This window comes from Macadamia integrifolia, chromosome 8 (assembly GCF_013358625.1).
Source record: "Macadamia integrifolia cultivar HAES 741 chromosome 8, SCU_Mint_v3, whole genome shotgun sequence".
Lineage (NCBI taxonomy): Eukaryota > Viridiplantae > Streptophyta > Magnoliopsida > Proteales > Proteaceae > Macadamia > Macadamia integrifolia.
This window is the reverse complement of record NC_056564.1, coordinates 19,071,470-19,088,777: the sequence shown is the minus strand read 5'-3', so window position 1 is coordinate 19,088,777 and position 17,308 is coordinate 19,071,470. Positions and strand designations below refer to the sequence as shown.

Genomic DNA, 17,308 nt, shown 5'->3' with positions numbered 1-17,308 from the left:
AAAAAAAAAAAAAAAAAAGAAGCATGCAAGTATAATTTAATTTACGGGAAAAGGCTGGGCATGCTAGTGGTGTGCCCAGCTGGTGTCTGCTTCTCTCCACCTCCAAGTGAAAAGACCCCCTGCCCTCCCTTATTCCCCCCCCCCCACCCCTCCCATGTGTCTGCCGTCTGCTAACTTACTTGGAGCAGGCAGCGTCCCATCCCTTCCCCTTAATTTACAGTTGAAAGTTCGACCTCAATCAGCATTCACACCAGAGGAGGGTCAGCAAAACTAATTATTCAGTAGGTGCATTTTACAGAAATGGTCATTTCAAGCACACCTTGAGTGGCCTGTACAATTAAGGAGGGAAATTTCATGGCCAGCTTTGCTATAGTAGCCAATGCATCATCTACAGGTCCACTGCATCCAGTCTCAACAACTGAAATCAGAAGCACAAACTCCAGACCATAGTTGAACTCCTGCCCAAGAAAAAACAACTGAGAGTTACCAAAGGACCTGCCAGAGAAATTTTGGATCATGTAATAACTATTCACCCTCCATAAAAGAGAAAACCAAGATTGATAATGACAAAATGTCAACAAAGACAAAGGGAAAAAATCCACCAAATATGAAATTAGTAACAGCATCCACCAAATTATCTCAGTTTTCTACAGTATCAATCTGAGATTTTACAATAGCCTGTGAATTCCATGGGATTAATGATCCTAACCTCTCCTTTCCGGAATATGAGCAGGATATCATCTTCTACTTCAGATTCATAATCCACAGATATCAATCCCTAAAATATCCATGAATTAAGAGTGCATCAGTTGAATGAAATCGTAGTTAAGATGAACGATTACAAGAATAAAGAACGAGGAACTAGTGTTGTGGTGTTTACATGTTAGGGCATACATGGCAGTATGGCATAACATGATCCTTTATAACTCCCAAGTAGAAGGGGTTCTTGTAGAACTTTGATAGGTCTTCCTGCCTTTGGAAACGCAAATATACAGCATGGGTGTAGCCATCAGGGTTCTTTTCAGAGAGACGACCTATGGAAGTAAGGGATCCAAGTCAGGAATCACGTACATGAGGTTTATTAACATACAAGACACAATGCACTCCAAATGCATCTATATGCATATTACGCTATATGCTATCCATCCCTTTCACATAGCACTTCAGGCTGGCCGAGCTGCCACTTTTTGAGTCAATAATGCTTACCACATAAGATTGGACAAACTCTTTGTCTGACTGCCTGAAAATGGATCAGGACATTTCATGTACAATATAGCAGGGATTATAATTACAAGATAATGGCTCAAAAGGCTCATTTCTTGCTGGATCAATCTAAGTATGTTTCCTAGACTTGATTCTTTATTCCTTTTCAATCACATACCAGCAACACCAAAAAACTAGGAGACATGTTAATAGGGATGTTGTAGAATGTTGATAGATATCCACTTCACATGGGAATCTATTTTTTAGCCTTTTGCATTATAATCATTTTCTCATTTACATACATTCAATCACTAATCCTGGAAAATGAATAATGAGGGGAATTTTTAGTATGCCCTCATAGAAAAAGAAAGACATGTAATCATGACTTAATAGACTTTGACAAAAACCAGAATCTCCGATTTCTTAATCATGACTTGATAGACTCTGACAAAACCCAGAATCTACAATTTCTCACCCAATGATATTGCAACAATTCCACCCATTTGGTACTGAGATGTATAAAGATAATCAAGCATATCATTCTCCTCCTCTTCAGTCAAGTCCCTGTTCGCTTTCAGAAGACAAATGTGTTCTACAACTTTCCTACAACAAAAAAGGAAGAACGGAGTAATACCCCTTTATCATCATATAGATTTGTATCCACTCATGTTTGAAAACTAATAAAGTGCATGATGCCCGGGTATATTCTTTTATTTCTCATAGAAACGAGAATGCACAAATACACAAATGCACCTCGTATAGTATGCCATCCCATCAATTGGAAAAATGCAAGAGCAGTAAACTATCAAGCTACAAGGGAATAGACATTCCACAACAGGCATTAAGGCTATACACTCCCTTCCCCTTCTTAGTTTGCTCAGCCATCCCATTGGTAGATAAAGCCTCCAGCAGAATGAAATGTCCATGATAAGCTTGGGACTGAGAGAGAGAGAATCCACAACTACATCCCAATAGGCCACCAAACAGAAGTCTTCCACACAATCCTGCACGGGGTTGAAAATTTGCTGAATGACCCACCATTTTTCTCCTCCCATATTGACCAAACTGTCACTATGAGAATAATCCTGAAAAGGAATTTCCTTCCCTAAAGTAGGTCATCAACTAAAATCACATCAAATGAACAATGCCCCAACCCAATCTGAAAATTCTGAATTACGCATAGCAAGATAAATATCAAATCCACAAATAAATAAACAGATATACACAGTATTAAAATGGTGCCACACTCTCATAACAAGAGATAAGAAACAAATGGGTTCCTCATCCGCCATAAACAAGGCAAACTTAGAGAAACCAAGCGAGCTCATAATATTAGGAGACGAATAATTGAACAAACAAGTACCAATCTCATTCTTCAATCTTCACAGGGAGGAAAAGTAGATGTAAAATAGTTATGATGTTTAGTTAGAATACGAAGAGGAATTTCAAACCCAGAAATAATATTTCAAATGAATAATGATTAAAGTGGGAGTAAAGGTATCACCTTTTCCTCGAAAGCCCATAGTCTTCTAAATCAGAGTCTGAACTGGATCCTTCAGAAGCCGCGAAAAACACTTTTCGGCGATCCTGGCGCCCGGAAAAATCATTTCGAAATCCGTTTAATTTCGAAACTGAAAATCCAAACAAAATCAAATATACATATTGAACCTTTATCTTTTTCTTAGGTTTCATTTCAAAAGAAGAAGAAGAAGAAGAATTAAATGTCAATATGTTCGCAATCCACCGCACCAGTGAAGGTTCTCCATGCGGAGCGTTCGAGAGACCGTGAAGAACAGAAGCTGAAAGCCTTCGAAGAAACGCATACAGCAGGCACTACAGGTCCCACGCATACAGCAGGCACTACAGGTCCCACAAAACAATGGTAGAAGGACATTGTTGAACTGGAAAATGTGCAGGAACAGAAACAGGAACAGGTCATGCGCTGCTGCTGTGCTGCACTGCTCTGCTGCCCAGTCTGGCATAAGGACATAGTTATCACAGTATCACCTGAGTAGAGAGAGAGAGGCCCAGTCGGCCAGAGGTGAAGAACATCGTCCAAGTGATTTCACCTTCAATACAATCTGTTAGCCCTTCGTGGCACATTTTAATCCACACTGATGATCCGGTATTTTATCCCTACAGACCCGATTGAGGGTTCGGGTCGTTCGGTACATCCACGGGTCAAATAAATTGATGTGTCGAAACTGGTTTAAACTTACAAATCAGTTAAATCGAATCACGGAAGATGCTAAGGCAAACGCTCGTGCAAACACCATCAACCGAGATACCCATTAATGTATGTGGGACCTGCTGTATCACCTGACCGTGTGATTACTATAGCCAGTAGGATTTGCAAATCAGCAAAGTGGACCCACCTCACCAGAGTATTTAATAAGTTAGTACGGGCGCAACCGAGTGGGTTGGGCTGGAGTTTTTTAAAACCACAGCGGCCCAGCCCAACCCATGGGTTTTTTTTGTAAGACAGCTTGGCCTGAGGTTAGGTTCGAATATGTCAGCCCAGGCTCATCCCTACAGGGCTCATACCTCAGCTCAACCTGGCCATGAAAGCCCAATGTTGTAACAGGCTAGCCAGGTTGAGCCGGATTGACACCGGTTGCCTCTGTTTTTTCCCCTCTTTCAAGGGTATCGGGTTGGTGAATTTACCTGATTTAAATAACCGGTTTGGCGATGGTAGGGCCGGACTAACCCAATATACAGAGAGACTGACTTGAGTTTTCCCTCTTCTTATAGTTGTGCATGCGATCAGATGGCAATGACCCCTTGGGTGTTTAGCTCCAAAGGCAAATCATCAAGGATGCAATAGTGGAGCTTCAAAGGGAAATCACCAAACTTCTCGCCTCGAGGTTGCAATAGTGGTTTGGGATCATCCACCTCAATAGAGATCTCATGGCTACTCTCCATGGCAATGACCCCTCAATTTTTTGGTTTGTCTTGAAGCAAAAAATCGTCCTACGTTGTTTTCATGTCCTATATAGAGGAACAAACACAAAAAAGTAAACGTCAGTCTGATATGGCTGGGGATTCTCTGATACTTAAGTCAGACCTATTAGTAAACAAATTATTCCAATAAGAATGAAAAAAGATCAGTCCTCAGAAAAGATATTTACCTTGGTATTTTTAATAGAAAAGGTGGTGGCCATTGAAGCGAAAGTCCCACTTTGTTGGCCTCCTAATGCTGATAGGAGTCTGATCATAGTAAGAGTTGTAACAGGAAAGTGAATATGGAGGATATTGACGTTATAGGAACTCCTCGTATTGGTCATATCCCTGGTGATATGGTGAGATACCCTTCCTTCTAAGAAATATTCAATATTCTACTGAGAGTCCTTTATGGACTAGGATGTCCTTTATTCAAGCCAGGCTTGGTAAGCCCTTTTTAGTATTGTCTTGGTGAGGATGATCCATTGGAATCTTATGCTTAGCAGCCTGAGTCAAAGGACCTAAGATGAGCTACTTGTTCCAAGCAATGGGTTGTGCGCTTGTTGTTCGACGGTTGAGTACTTAGGACCTACCGTTTGATCAAGGACCTAATGTAGCTAGCTACGTATGGTGATTTGTGTGGCCATGTGGCGGGACATGAGTGTAATGTCTCATTTACGTTGGTATCGGCTTGGCCATTTGACTGCATAAATCCCTTTGGTGATATTGGTCGATTAGCTTTTGATTTGACATCTGGTTCAGCTTAGGTGGATGACCACGTAGGGCTTATGCCGCTCGGCTAGACTTGTATATCTTGGTTCCGCTGCCCGCTCAATTCATTTGGCATTTTTTTTTAAGATTACATAGTTTTATCATAACAGTTTGCAACGAGAGAGAGAGAGAGAGAGAGAGAGAGAGATTACTAAGTTTAATAAAACACTCTTCCAATGATGCAAAAGGAATGCTCAAGTCAAATGCATTCATATATTAATTAAGAAGGCAGGGTTCTTTGAGCCTATGGTGCATTCTACATCAAGACACATTGTCATTTTTGATTATATTTTTAAGATAGAGAAAATATTATCAAACAAGAGATATATTTCACTAAAAGCCTATGTGCCCTTGTGTCAATAAGGGGATCGATGGAAGTGTGCACAAAAGCATAAACAAAAGTGGTTTTTCGTTTTTCACGAGGAGTAGAGTAAGTATTTTGCTCATTTTATGTATAGGGGTTGCAGGGCCATGCTGTCTTTTAAGCTTTTTTTTCCTCTTAAATCAATACTTGTGTCTTGACATGGAGAATGCCTCAAGTTCAAAAAGTCTCTTCCTATGATCATATTACAAGGGAAGAGGATCAGTACCTGATTGTGTGTAGTCAGCACTAACACCTCAGCCATTAGGATCGCATGCTGGAGAATCCACATGGGATTGCTTGGTCATCTCGCAACCTTTCGTTAAAGGGTACTCGGCCATGTCGAGTTGTTTTCCAATGATGATTAATAGTGAAAATTTACGGAGAGAAATTCTCTCTGTGGGAGCGTGGCTTTCCATGAATGTGAGCTTAGTCCAGTGAGAATGTATATGGAACTTTACCAAAAAAAAAAAAATGTATCTGGAAACATCAATGTGCCTGGGCGAAGCCCCTACAGTCTGGACAGTATTTATTTATTTTTCCCCATGTTTCGCTTCGCGTCGCCAAATGGCCGCGTGTAATTTCGGAACACGCGATTTCAAAGGCTTGTCTCTTGTCGGATTCAACTTCCAAGCTCACTCGAGAAGAGAGCGTGAGCCGTGAGCAAGTTTGGAAGCGATTGATTAAGGTCAGAGAGAGAGAGAGAGAGAGAGAGAGAGAGAGAATAGGGAGTGGGGAGTAGGGAGCACTGAGCAGGAAGTGGAGTTGGGGAGGAATAGACACTGAACTTCACCAAAAAGAAGGAAGAGATAGTGAAAGAAAGAAAGTGCTTTGCATTGTGTTGATCAGCAGAGAGAAGTCCGTGTAAACGTCAGATACCCACTGAATGGCTATTGAGAAGTCGCCGGAGTGGCTACCGCCCGGCTGGATTCTGGAGATTAAGAAGCGACCGGACGGCAAGAAGGATTCTGTAATCAAACTTCTACACCTCGTTTATCCTACATTTCCCTTTTCTTTCATCATTTTTAGGGTTTTAACTTAGGGAATGTACGATCTGTATGTATTTTGCTGACGCATGTTTATTTCCCTCAGTTTTGTTTAAAGATTCTGTGTTCGAACTAGAATGGAAGGCATTGATACCTATTGAACATGGTTTTTGTATATTATTTGTAGATTAGTTTTCTGTTTGTTTGGATATGCGGGTGCCTTTCTTTTTTTTTTTTTTTTTTGCTTCAATTGGGTTTGCTTTGCTCATGCTGTTTGCCTAATTCGAAATATCTATACTCGCTGCATGTTAGAAGAGCTGCATTTGACGGCATTTTCAGTGCATGCAAACTTGCCATGTCTGGATTGATGGAAAAGAAGACTGCATGCAATTTTATGAGGTCTCCATGTCCGCCAGTGTGGTATTAGAGGAAACAATAGTAAGATAGAATCCGCCGCTCGTACGATCACCTGGTCGAATCATATTAGGTGGGGGAGGGAGAAAGAGGGGGAGAAAGAGAGAGATTTGACCAAAATGCCCTTCTAAAGTATGATATTCTCCTTGACGGATTGCATGAGGACTAACAGAAAAAAGGAGTTAGATCAATTATCAAAGACTATCAAATTTGGCATCTTATGTAAGTTTTGAGATTTTTGCCATTAGTTGGAAAAGTTTGTAAGATTAATCCAATTCTGACTTTTGTAGTATTATATTAACTTGGAAACTGGAGAGAAGTGTCGTTCCAAGATCGAAGTTGCTCGCCATACTAACTCTGGAAATCTCTGCGAGTACATGCCTCGAAAAAGTAAAAGATGCACAAAAGACAATGAGAACCAAGTGAGTTTGAAACATTTTCATTTTATTGTGCCTTAGTTTTGGTTTTCCTCTGTACATCCCAATTTATTATTGTTCCATTAATCAATAGATTGTGCAAGTGGAAGATGATGTACCCAATTGGTTACCTACTGACTGGAGTATGGTGATACAAACCAGAAAGAGTGGTTATAGAGCTGGACAAAAATACAAGGTAGCCACTTTCTTGCATATTATCATTGTTCTTTTTGTATCCATCCCCCTTTTTTACTCAATTGATCATTTATTTTTTTGGGACTGGAATTGACTTAATTGAGCATGGCTGCATGATCTACCCACAGATTTGAAACACTCACTGTTACTTTTTTTTTGTGCTTCTATTGTGTTGGTCCTTTTGCGTAAATTCAGAGGTGATTACTTGAAAGATAAGCCATGCAGCAGTTACTCACATTCATTATATGTGACATGCACGTTGGCATGTGTGAGAATTCATAACTTTCATTGTTATTTCAACTGCAATGTAAAACTGTTTCAAGTTAACTGTTAGAAAATATTTTGTGTTGCTAACTCTACGGAGTCTCAGTAGTTGTTATTGTTATGGAATATTTCCTCATTATTAATCACCACAATTTTGTCAATTTATCTTTTGAAAAGTGTTACAGTGTTACTTGGAAGCTTTACTTTTCTTCTTCTTCTTTTCCCTGATAGGTAGGCCCCAAGAAAAGTTGAACTCATGACCTCTTAATTGTGAAGTGTTGGTCCTTGCCAATTTCCCCCCTTAGGGGTTTATTTTTCTTCTTCTTTATGTGTGTGCAAAGCTGGAATCAAAACTGTGACCTCATTGTCACAGGCAACATGCCAAGTAACTAAAATGTTAGATAAATTTATATTATTATGATAAATTCCAAAATTGTATTAATTAATTGCTGTCTGCGACATACAATGTGTTGCACAGAGACCTTGGAATTACACGTGCTTCACAGTCTATCAACTCAGTATCAATAATGGTAAATTTCCTTTAGCTTCTGTGACTCCTGCATGTGAAGGAGATTAGTTGAAAATTTCCATTTGCTGGTTCACAGGTTTTCTTTTTGAATTGGGAGAATAATGTTGATTGATTCCATGGACAGCATTACAGCCGCAGGAATCAGATCAGGGGTGGTACATCACCCAAAAATATAGACCAACCAGCTAAGCTGGGCGAGCCATTATTGGCTGTAGTTTTTGGGTTTGGAATCTTGCCTTGGATAGCAGCTACAAGAGCTATTGATTTGGGCAGCTTCTAGAAGATTAATTTCCTGTTAGGTTTGTTTCCTTTTTTAGTAAATCAGTATTTTTTCTTTCGTTTTTGGTTACTTAGTCTAGGACAAGCAAGTTACTTGTCTTAGGAGACTTTCCTTTTCTCTTATTTTTTTTTTTCATGCTTTCTTTTTTTTGTGGCTCCATTCTAGAGCCTATACAATGTAACAGACCCAAGGGTCTCCCCACAATTTTAATGAGAAAATTAGCTGTTACTTTTGTGCAAACATTTTCCTGAGAGAGGATGTTAGGTGAGATGCCTAGGCTGAGATAGCCACATCTATCTCCATCCTCTTTCTATTCCATCAATCTCCTCTCTCTTCCTTATTTGCAATTTTCTGTGCATACTGAGGCTAGCTGAGGCATCTTTTTGGACTGCTGATCATCACCAGCATTCCCATCAAGTAACCTCAAGTTGATGCTGATTGATTGCTTTTGATTATAGACGGATTCCTTACCTGCGATACTGGTTTTGAAAGGTTTCCTGGTGAAACCTTCGAAGCCTGGGATCTCTCAAGTCTGCCATCAGAATTGGCCCATATTTTGGTGATCAGATCCCCTCACCAGAAGGCCCACTTGACTAGACTTTGGGCCTGTTCTGGCTCCTAGTTTGAGAGATATCAGGAATCTCTCTAATTGTGCCCTAAATCAAGAATTGATGAATCTCAGGAACCATCCACCAGTTTGATCTGAAAGTTGGAGGACTGATTCTCCCCTGCAAGGGCTCCATTTGATACTGTTACGGTGCATTTCTAGTAGTTGGGTTTGTCTATCTCTTCTGATTGTTAAGTCTGAGTTATCTTTTATTTTGTGACCTTCGGTAGTACTGTTTTAGATACTGTTGGATGACCTATTGGATAGGGGTTAGTCCTGATAGATGTTGAGTACTGTAGGGTGTTGTGGGGATTATTCTAACCTACTGTTATGTTTTATGGAGTTCATAAATATTAAGGCCTGACATCAGTTTTTGTTTAGGCTGTTAGTGATCCCGTCTGGAGTTAGGAAGTTTGTGTCATAGCTTTACATTAGAGAAAGTTTAGGCTGGTAAATGACATGCAATGGAGTTATCTTAGATGTCTGAATGGATGTATATCTGTAATATGTAGACACTATGAAAGAAGGAGAACTGAAAAGGAAAGGATAAATAACTGTAAGGTGCTTCCCTTCTCTGGTTTATTGCTTCTATACATTTGACTGGTTGAATGGATGGAACCGATGGAATTTGCGAATGCTAACTGGCACTTAAATGAATAAATCATACAGAAAGGGAAGTCCAGGTTGTGGAACTTTAAAATCTTTATTCAGCGTTCAGTTTCAGGAGTTAAAGAAGGGCCTTGAACCTAGCTGAGTGCATCAAAGATGAAAGGAAAAAAGAAAAGGGGGACAAAACCCTAGCCAAGTACAAAATAAGAAACTAAAATTTGGTCAGCCTCATGACCTCTTGGGGAAGCTTATCAACATGATAAATGGGTAGAATATTGATTCAATTAGAAAGAGAGGAAATTACTATGGAAAATGCTACTGTTCATTCTCTTGTACAGATATTTTAAGAGAAACTTGTGGATCTCCTAAAATGAATTAGTTTTTATAACAGTTCATGAGTCCTTAAAACTTTTTTTACTCTTTATTGATATTAAATATGTTTGGGTGGGGGGGGGGGTTCATTTAAATGAATGTTCTCTATTGGTGTGCAATCCTTGGGGTGAATAGTCTCCTATATTGATGGCTAGTATTTTCCCCCTATCATTACTTTTATTCCTACATTGTTGCTGCCACCATGTCCATACAATTGCCACAGATATGCTGTGAGAAATTGAGAGAGTTGGAAGAATGCTTTGGTTTCACATGTGTTCAAATAGAAAGGGTGGAGTCCAGAGCTGTCTTTGTGGATGATTGTTTTAAAGGTTTTGATGGGGGCATAGTTGTCACGGCATCTAGGTGACCGAACTTTGGGGTGGAGGGGGGCTATTGGGGGGGGGTGGTTAGGTAGGATGAATCATAGGTTCAGGCAAAACATACCTCCCTTACAAGATTGCAAGTGAACTCCAAAACAGTAATAGGTTAATAATAGGGTCAAAAGACAACCTAATTGGATGGAGTTCAGATTCTAGACAAAGGTAGGTTGATGTTAGGTTATTAAGCTCTTAAAAGACTGATGATTCAGTGGCGTGATTTACCCAATTAGAGAAATAGTCAAATCTGGAAAATTAAATCAGAATATGCATAATTCTAATTACTTTCAATCAGAGATTTGAATGAACCTGAAACTCAAGTCGAGTTCAGTAAATCAGGGGTAGAACACTTTCTGAAAATCCCAACTCAATCCAAGGGCTGGATCTGAGAATTTGAGTCAAACCTTGTTGGACTAGGAGAGGGGTATAAAAGTAAATTTACCACTCAAAGCAGAATTCAGAAAGCAGACTCTCAACTTAAGAGATAAGGGCAGAATGGGAAATTCAGTAATAAAACCAGATCCGATGGAGATTCTGATCGTCTCTTGAACAGTAAAGAACATATTTTCAAATCCGAAGGTATACTAATGGCTAGTTTGTCCCAACTCAAATTCATGCAAAAAAGGTCTTGCATATGAATTCCTGATCAGATAAGGAATTGCAGAAATTTCAGAACAGTTACATGATTTAATGGGGAATAGAAAGGAAGAATGTGACTTTTGGCTTCCCACCAGTAGTCTTGGATTAGAATCATACTGATCCCAAGGATTATCCACCCTTCACTGAATCTCACAGCATGCAGACTGTCTCAGCAGCAAAAGAAAAGGCTCGAGCCAATCAAATTCGTGTATAAGGCTGTAGCCCCTTACAAACTTATATAGAAAACTCAAAAACAGACTCAAACATTAAAAGGGAAGGCCTAGATGGTACCTGAACAGTTTGTCCGTGTTTACCGATCTTGAAGAAGGCAGGAGATGATAGGCGATGTTGAATTTTTTGAAACTTAGTCAGCGTAGTTTGGAAGTGCCGAGCCTCTTTTCTCAAGAGAGAAATTGCAGGGGAAATCAAGTTGTCCTCTTCCATTCCATCATAATTACTAAATAAAGTTGCATTGCAACCGTTACAACTCCTTCATGGTTACCATAACTCCTACCACTCTTGCCATTACTTCTACCCACATATGACAACTGATCACACAATTAAACACAATGACACTGCCTCATACCCTGGAACTGAACTTAACCCGCCATCAACCAAACCCGATAACCGTTACCTTGCGTGTGCATGGTGCATGGCATGCAAGGCAGGTAACAAATTCCTCCCTCCTAAGAAATGGCCTTGTCTTCAAGGCCCGACTTTGGGAAATGATTTGCCATTAGATACTCCCAAGTTGCTTCTGCTGGCGGTAATCCATGCCAATGAACCATAACCTGCTTCTTGCCCTAATACCTTTTATGCTCCAGGACGGCTTGAGGTTTAGGGTGAATGGTTGCATCTTCCTCTCGAATAGCAGGGAGTTCATTTTGCATTGGAATTGCATTACCAACCCTTCCCTTGAGCTGAGATACGCGGAAAGTGTCTCCTTGGGAAGATCAAGTCTATGTGCAATGGCTCCTATTTTTTGGAGAACCTGATATGGGCCATAAAATCTATGCGATAAATTTAAGTTCCTTGTTAGAGATAGTGAATTATGGTGGTATGGTTGAAGTTTAAGGTACACCCATTCTCTTGCTTGAAACTCTCTCCTGGTGGTGCCTGTCATACACCTTTTTTGTTCGGTTATGGGCTTCCTTGATATTGCTCTGCATTTGCTTGATCATGGCATCTGGGGCAAGCAGCTGTTGTTTAATGGCTTCAACCTTTGGTGTCCCTGGAACATACGTGATTAGTGTTGGCCCCCGCGGGGGGGGGGGGGGCATAGATGACTTCAAAGGATGTGGCTTTAATAGCTGAATGCCAGCCGGTGTTTTAGCAAAACTCCGCCGCTCACGGTAGCCACTGTTCCCACTCCTTAGGATTTGAGCTGCATAGGCATCACCAAGTACATCTCTTGGGTTTGATTCATAACTTCACTTTGGCCATCCATCTGAGGTTGTAAGCTGGAGCTATAGTTGAAGCATGGTTTAGAAACTCAGCGAAATCTTGGATATTTCACTATTTTTTTGTACTGAAACGAAATGGCGTACGAAACATAAATGTACATAATTTTGGTCATATTTTGGTCATTTCGTTTCGAAATTTCGCTCATTTTGGTTTGAAAAAAAAAGGCACTATTTTGTCGAAATTTCAACCATCTTGGTCCATTCATTTCGGTAATTTCGCCACTTCAGCCATTAGCCTCCCAAAATGGCCCAGCAAAGCACATGAAAAAAAGCATATTGTTTTGGTGAAATTTTGGTATTTCGGTAGTTTTAAAACCACCGAAACAAAATGAGTTCTTGAACCTTGAGTTGAAGTTGGTACCATGGAGGTGGAACATACACATAGAATACCAACCTAGGGTCTGAATTCAAGTGCCATTTTAGGCTTGATTTTTTAAAATATAATGTTTCCACTGTGTTGAAGGCCTTAAATAGGCTGGATGACAAGTTTCAAGACCTGACTTGCCATATGGCTACCGAAACCCAACCCTGAAATTTTCTGTAAAAAAAATGCATGTTTCGAGGAGATCTCGGTAAAATTTGGTTTCAGGCCTGACAGAAACCATGCGCGAAGCCGAGACCTCAAACCAAGGATGTTATACACTTGACAATTTATCCAAGTAGGTAGTGGGGTTTTCTTTCCCATTTTATATTGGTAAAGAGCTTTAATTATGTATTGATGTGCAGTTGAAAATATTCTGTTCCTTCGCTATATCTTCATATATTGACTTCTTAGCATGGATTCTCTGAATTCTATTTCGTTTCATTTTTTTGCGCCTGCAGATCAATAGGACAATAGAAGATGCAAAATAAATAAACCCTTAAAAAAGTAAAGATATTGAAATGTTCCATAGTATTTGAAGATATTCTCTTCTTTGCCTCCCACAGTCATTTTGGAAGTTCTTTCTATTTCTACATTTGTTTCTTCCTCACATTGCGCCCTTTCTTCTGTTTCTTCCAGTTTCTTAGCTACAGTTGGTGAAGACATTCTGTCTAATTGGAAATATTGTCTTTCGGTGTTGTAGTGTTACATTGCTCCATTCACTGGATTCAAATTGTATACCAAGAGACAGGTCTTCAGCTATCTCAAGACTGGGAAGCTGCGTAGTCGTGCATCTGAACCGAATGAAAGAGACACTAGAATGCATTCTACAGAATCTGCAAGAAAAGTTTGTTTTAGATATAGACTAAATCTACTATTTAGTGGGATTTGTAAATTTTGCAGTGTTTTGATTGACTTGTGAGATATTGAATCTGATTATCTGTTAATATCTAGGTTGTAGTGGAGAAGCATACAGCAGAGGAGTTGCCTTCAGGATGGATTAAGGAAATCAAGGTCACTCAACTGGCAGATCGAACCAGAAGAGACCTGGTATTGTCTCTATTTTCAGATTCTGATCTGATGTAGCATATTTACATTTCATAAATGTGCATATGTATTTCATTTGTGGTTCTGAGATATTTTAAATCTGTGTTATTTTTTCAGTCATATGTTAATGCTCTTGCTTGGCTGAATCATCAACCTTTTCTCTTAGGTTATTTTGTGCAACATTTTATTTGCATCTGTGAAAATATTAACACATTTTCATTTGTCACATTTCAATTGTTTAACTAATTGCTGCAGTCTTACATTGATTCTGTAACTGGATATGAATTCCGCTCCAAAAAGGATGTGTTTCGCTATCTTGAATCTGGTGATGTTGGAAAGTGTGCATCTATGCCAAAGAAAAGGCAAATAGGTGACATGGAGTCTATAGATGCAGAGATCTTTGTAAGTTGCCTTACATATATTTCTTGGTCTTCCCAATTTCTATGTTTTTCCTACACTAGGCCTGCTTCATGATTTATGTTGTGCTTTTAATGCTGAAATTACAAAAGGCATCCGAACGAAGAGAAGAATTGACAAGCACCATCACAGGCTACATGCTTTTAACATTGCTTCAAGCTTAGATTTTTTGTTTGGTATGCTTGCTTGCCTATGACATGCATTCTGTTGGGCTGGAGTGCCGAACATTGGAGAAATTCTATTTAAGGTCGGCCATGCCTCTCATAGTTTGATGCCTTTCTTCCAGTTGCTATTGGAGTACGTTTCATTGACTTCGTTGTAATTGTTAAGATTTTGTATTCTGTACTCCAGGTAGGCAGAAAAAGGATAAAATAGACATTGCTGGAAACCTCTATGGGGAACAGCCCCTATACGTTATATGGAAAGGTTAATTAAATATAAAAGAAACAGTTAGGAGTATGCATGTGAATCAAGAGAAAAATGTAGGAAACACTAACAAGAAATATGAATGATTTTTAAGTTGTCTGAATTGAATTGGAGTTTCCTTGCTAAATCTAATTTTTCACGTCCTTTTTATTTTGAAAATTCCTTGAAAAGAGCCCATTACTGTGGTACATTGTGATCAGTAGTGGACATGTAGAGCCCTTTTACAATTCCAACTGAGCTGCCATACATTAGATTCTCCACCTTGGGCTGGACTTGTCCTCTATTATTACTAGATGTTGAGTTTTTGTTTATATCATTTTTTATTGTTCATAGGTAAAGTGCACAGAATTGTTTGGGTTCTTTGTCATGTTTTAATGCCGATTTGGATGAATTTTCCAGTTGAACAGTTAATGATGATGATGTGTGTCAAGCTATTTTTAGGCTGCCACCTTGCTGTGGCGTTTAAGATCCCTAAGTTGTTTTTCTTGATGATTATGTTTGCTTTCTAACTCAGTCCACACTTGACTGGCACAAGTGAACTTACATGTGGCCATAGGTATAAACCCTGACCAAACCAGCAATTAAACTGGAAAAAACTGAAACCACCCTTTTTTTTTTCTAACAAATGGTGGACAAGTGTAGAAAGCAGAAACAGACCTTTTCAGTTCGACCTCCAGTCCGGATTTAATTATGCATCTGACATTGATAGGGAGAGAGTTTCTTGAAATCTTGGTGTACTTAATTAGGAGAAATAATAAGATGATAAGAATTAGGACTAAAGGATTTTTGGAATTTCACTAACAGCAGACATTGTAAGGGTTATGATCCACAGAGAATTCTCTCTCTCTCTCTCTCTCTCTCCTGAAATTTTCTAAAATGATTTAATGATTTGGAACACAATCCAACTGGTTAAAAGATAGTAATAATTCAATCCCTTTGATCAAATACGGTTAACGTTAGGTGCAAAAGGAGAAGACGGAAGAAATCAACTATGGCATGTATATATGAATTACTGGTTTTATTGTGAAGGAAGAAAAAAAATATGGAGCATTCACCAAAGAGATACTGGGAGGTTTGATGCATGGAACTCTATTATCTATGAGACAACTGAATAACACACAATTTGATCAAGATGTAGAACTTCATAAGTGCTTTAAGAATCTCTACATTAATTTGTAGAGTATTATCACTAAAATATCATATTGCAAACTTTTAGTGTATAAAATTTTGATCAACTCTCTTACTATTCTTTCTTTCGGTTCATACTCATTATACGGACTTGATTTTGTATTGTAGGCCCAGACTTCAACTCCGGCCACTGGCACCACTTCTTTCCCAGTGGCTACCCCCACTCCACCCCCTGCAGTTGCTTCTGCTGCTCCTGAGGCAGGGGCTTCCTGTACCCATCAGGTCCCTCCAATGAACGTGTTCCTTCCCGCATTCCCTGGGTGGACATACTGGAAGTTGGGAAAGGAGGCACCCATCCCACCGGCTGAAACTGTTCACGGTGTGCCTTGTGGATATGATTATGTAAGTTCTTTTTGATCTTGTCAATTTCTCTCATTTCCTTTTGTTTTTCAAAAACTGTCATTTTTTCTTTTGCCTAGGTCCCTGCCCACAGGTATGAGGATCTGGTGAATATGGTCTCCAGTTTGAAGAAGATGGTGTCAGGGCTTACGGAGGAGAACGCCCAACTTGTAAGTTGCTCAGTATTTGTCTTTTCATTTCGCTTAAATTTTGCAAAAAGTAATAAACAATGAAAACCATGCAGCGGAGCAACATGGAAGGGTACTGGGAGGCTAACATTGCTCTCTGTAAGGAGCTGGAGATGAGGGCGGCAGCGGTGACTACAATTGGCACTACCCCCAGGGTTACTCCTCCCACAATTGAACCAATGGCGACCGTCTCAAGGAACTCCATCCCAGCCAGTTCTAGGCCTGCTGTTCCTACATCGGCTGCTCCACGAGTGCTGAGATCTGCTACTGCGGCGCTAGCTGCTGTGCCTCGACGTATTGCTCCTACGACTGAGTCTTCTGATGATGAGAGTGATGACGAGGAGGAAAGCGAGGAGGAGAGCGAGGAGGGTGATTAGGAGTCTCTGGCCGGCAAGGGGAAGCGTAGATAGACATCTTATTTTTTGTTTCTGATCCCCTGCCCCGAATTTTGTATCCCAGACTTGTACATATTTTTTGTAAATATTCGGGCCGCCCTATGTTAAAGGTGACCTTTTTGATCACATTGGAATTTGATCCCCGAGTTGGGTTCTGTGTCCAATTTTGTGTTTTAGTGATTTGGAATGAGTGTCGAGTCATAAGTGTGTGTGTTGAAGAAACGCCAGTTGATGTCAATTCTAAGGCTGCATTTGGTATGTTTTAGGACACGTTTCGTCAAAAATAGAAATTTCAGTTTCTATGTTAAATTTTTTTTTCAAACGAAATTTGAGTAAGAAAAAAGTGTTCGTTTAGCAATTATAGCCTCCAAGTCGTCAAAACCAGGGGGTGTATCAACTTGAATCCATAATCAGTCGATTCAAGCAGTGATGGGTAAAGACTTCCCTCCACTATAACATAGCCGGTAAAGATTTCCTTCTACTAGAACACAACTTTGAACAACTTACTAATGAATGTGATT

General features: G+C 39.7%; 2 protein-coding genes across 8 annotated transcripts in view; one reads left to right on the top strand and one right to left on the bottom strand.

Annotated features, from left to right (window-relative positions):
* The window catches only part of LOC122085684, a 4,145-nt gene extending 863 nt beyond the window's left edge, over nucleotides 1-3,282 (bottom strand). For 2 of the 3 annotated variants that reach the window (XM_042654188.1, XM_042654187.1), the window contains exons 1-6: nucleotides 2,953-3,282; nucleotides 2,708-2,834; nucleotides 1,679-1,806; nucleotides 895-1,034; nucleotides 710-778; nucleotides 320-458 (exon numbers count right to left, since the gene is read on the bottom strand). In XM_042654188.1, coding sequence (XP_042510122.1) covers nucleotides 320-458; nucleotides 710-778; nucleotides 895-1,034; nucleotides 1,679-1,806; nucleotides 2,708-2,834; nucleotides 2,953-3,193 — 844 coding nt within the window. In that variant the 5' untranslated portion in view covers nucleotides 3,194-3,282. The remainder of the gene's footprint in view (nucleotides 1-319; nucleotides 459-709; nucleotides 779-894; nucleotides 1,035-1,678; nucleotides 1,807-2,707; nucleotides 2,835-2,952) is intronic. The other variant, XM_042654189.1, reaches the window with a different exon arrangement.
* Nucleotides 3,283-5,786: 2,504 nt separating this feature from the next.
* On the top strand, nucleotides 5,787-16,951 carry LOC122086983. 5 transcript variants are annotated; one of them, XM_042655923.1, is made up of 10 exons: nucleotides 5,795-6,245; nucleotides 6,574-6,897; nucleotides 6,996-7,097; nucleotides 7,186-7,287; nucleotides 13,491-13,634; nucleotides 13,742-13,837; nucleotides 14,090-14,236; nucleotides 15,974-16,207; nucleotides 16,285-16,374; nucleotides 16,449-16,951. In XM_042655923.1, the coding sequence occupies exons 3-10, from the start codon at nucleotides 7,053-7,055 to the stop codon at nucleotides 16,767-16,769; spliced, it is 1,179 nt and encodes a 392-aa protein (XP_042511857.1). In that variant the 5' UTR covers nucleotides 5,795-6,245; nucleotides 6,574-6,897; nucleotides 6,996-7,052; the 3' UTR covers nucleotides 16,770-16,951. The 5 variants fall into 5 exon arrangements, with proteins under 5 accessions (XP_042511854.1, XP_042511853.1, XP_042511857.1 ...); XM_042655922.1 differs by having other exon boundaries at nucleotides 5,796-6,245; nucleotides 6,577-6,897; nucleotides 6,966-7,097; XM_042655921.1 differs by having other exon boundaries at nucleotides 5,796-6,245; nucleotides 6,966-7,097.
* The last annotated feature ends 357 nt before the right edge of the window (nucleotides 16,952-17,308 follow it).

What these genes read in the sequence shown, in the direction of transcription:
- LOC122086983 (XM_042655919.1), top strand. Translation starts at nt 6,162, where the DNA reads ATGGCTATTGAGAAGTCGCCGGAGTGGCTACCGCCCGGCTGGATTCTG. An exon ending in CAAAAGACAATGAGAACCAA is followed by an intron (nt 7,098 to 7,185) that starts GTGAGTTTGAAA and finishes ATTAATCAATAG; the next exon opens with ATTGTGCAAGTGGAAGATGA. An exon ending in ATCGAACCAGAAGAGACCTG is followed by an intron (nt 13,838 to 14,089) that starts GTATTGTCTCTA and finishes TAATTGCTGCAG; the next exon opens with TCTTACATTGATTCTGTAAC.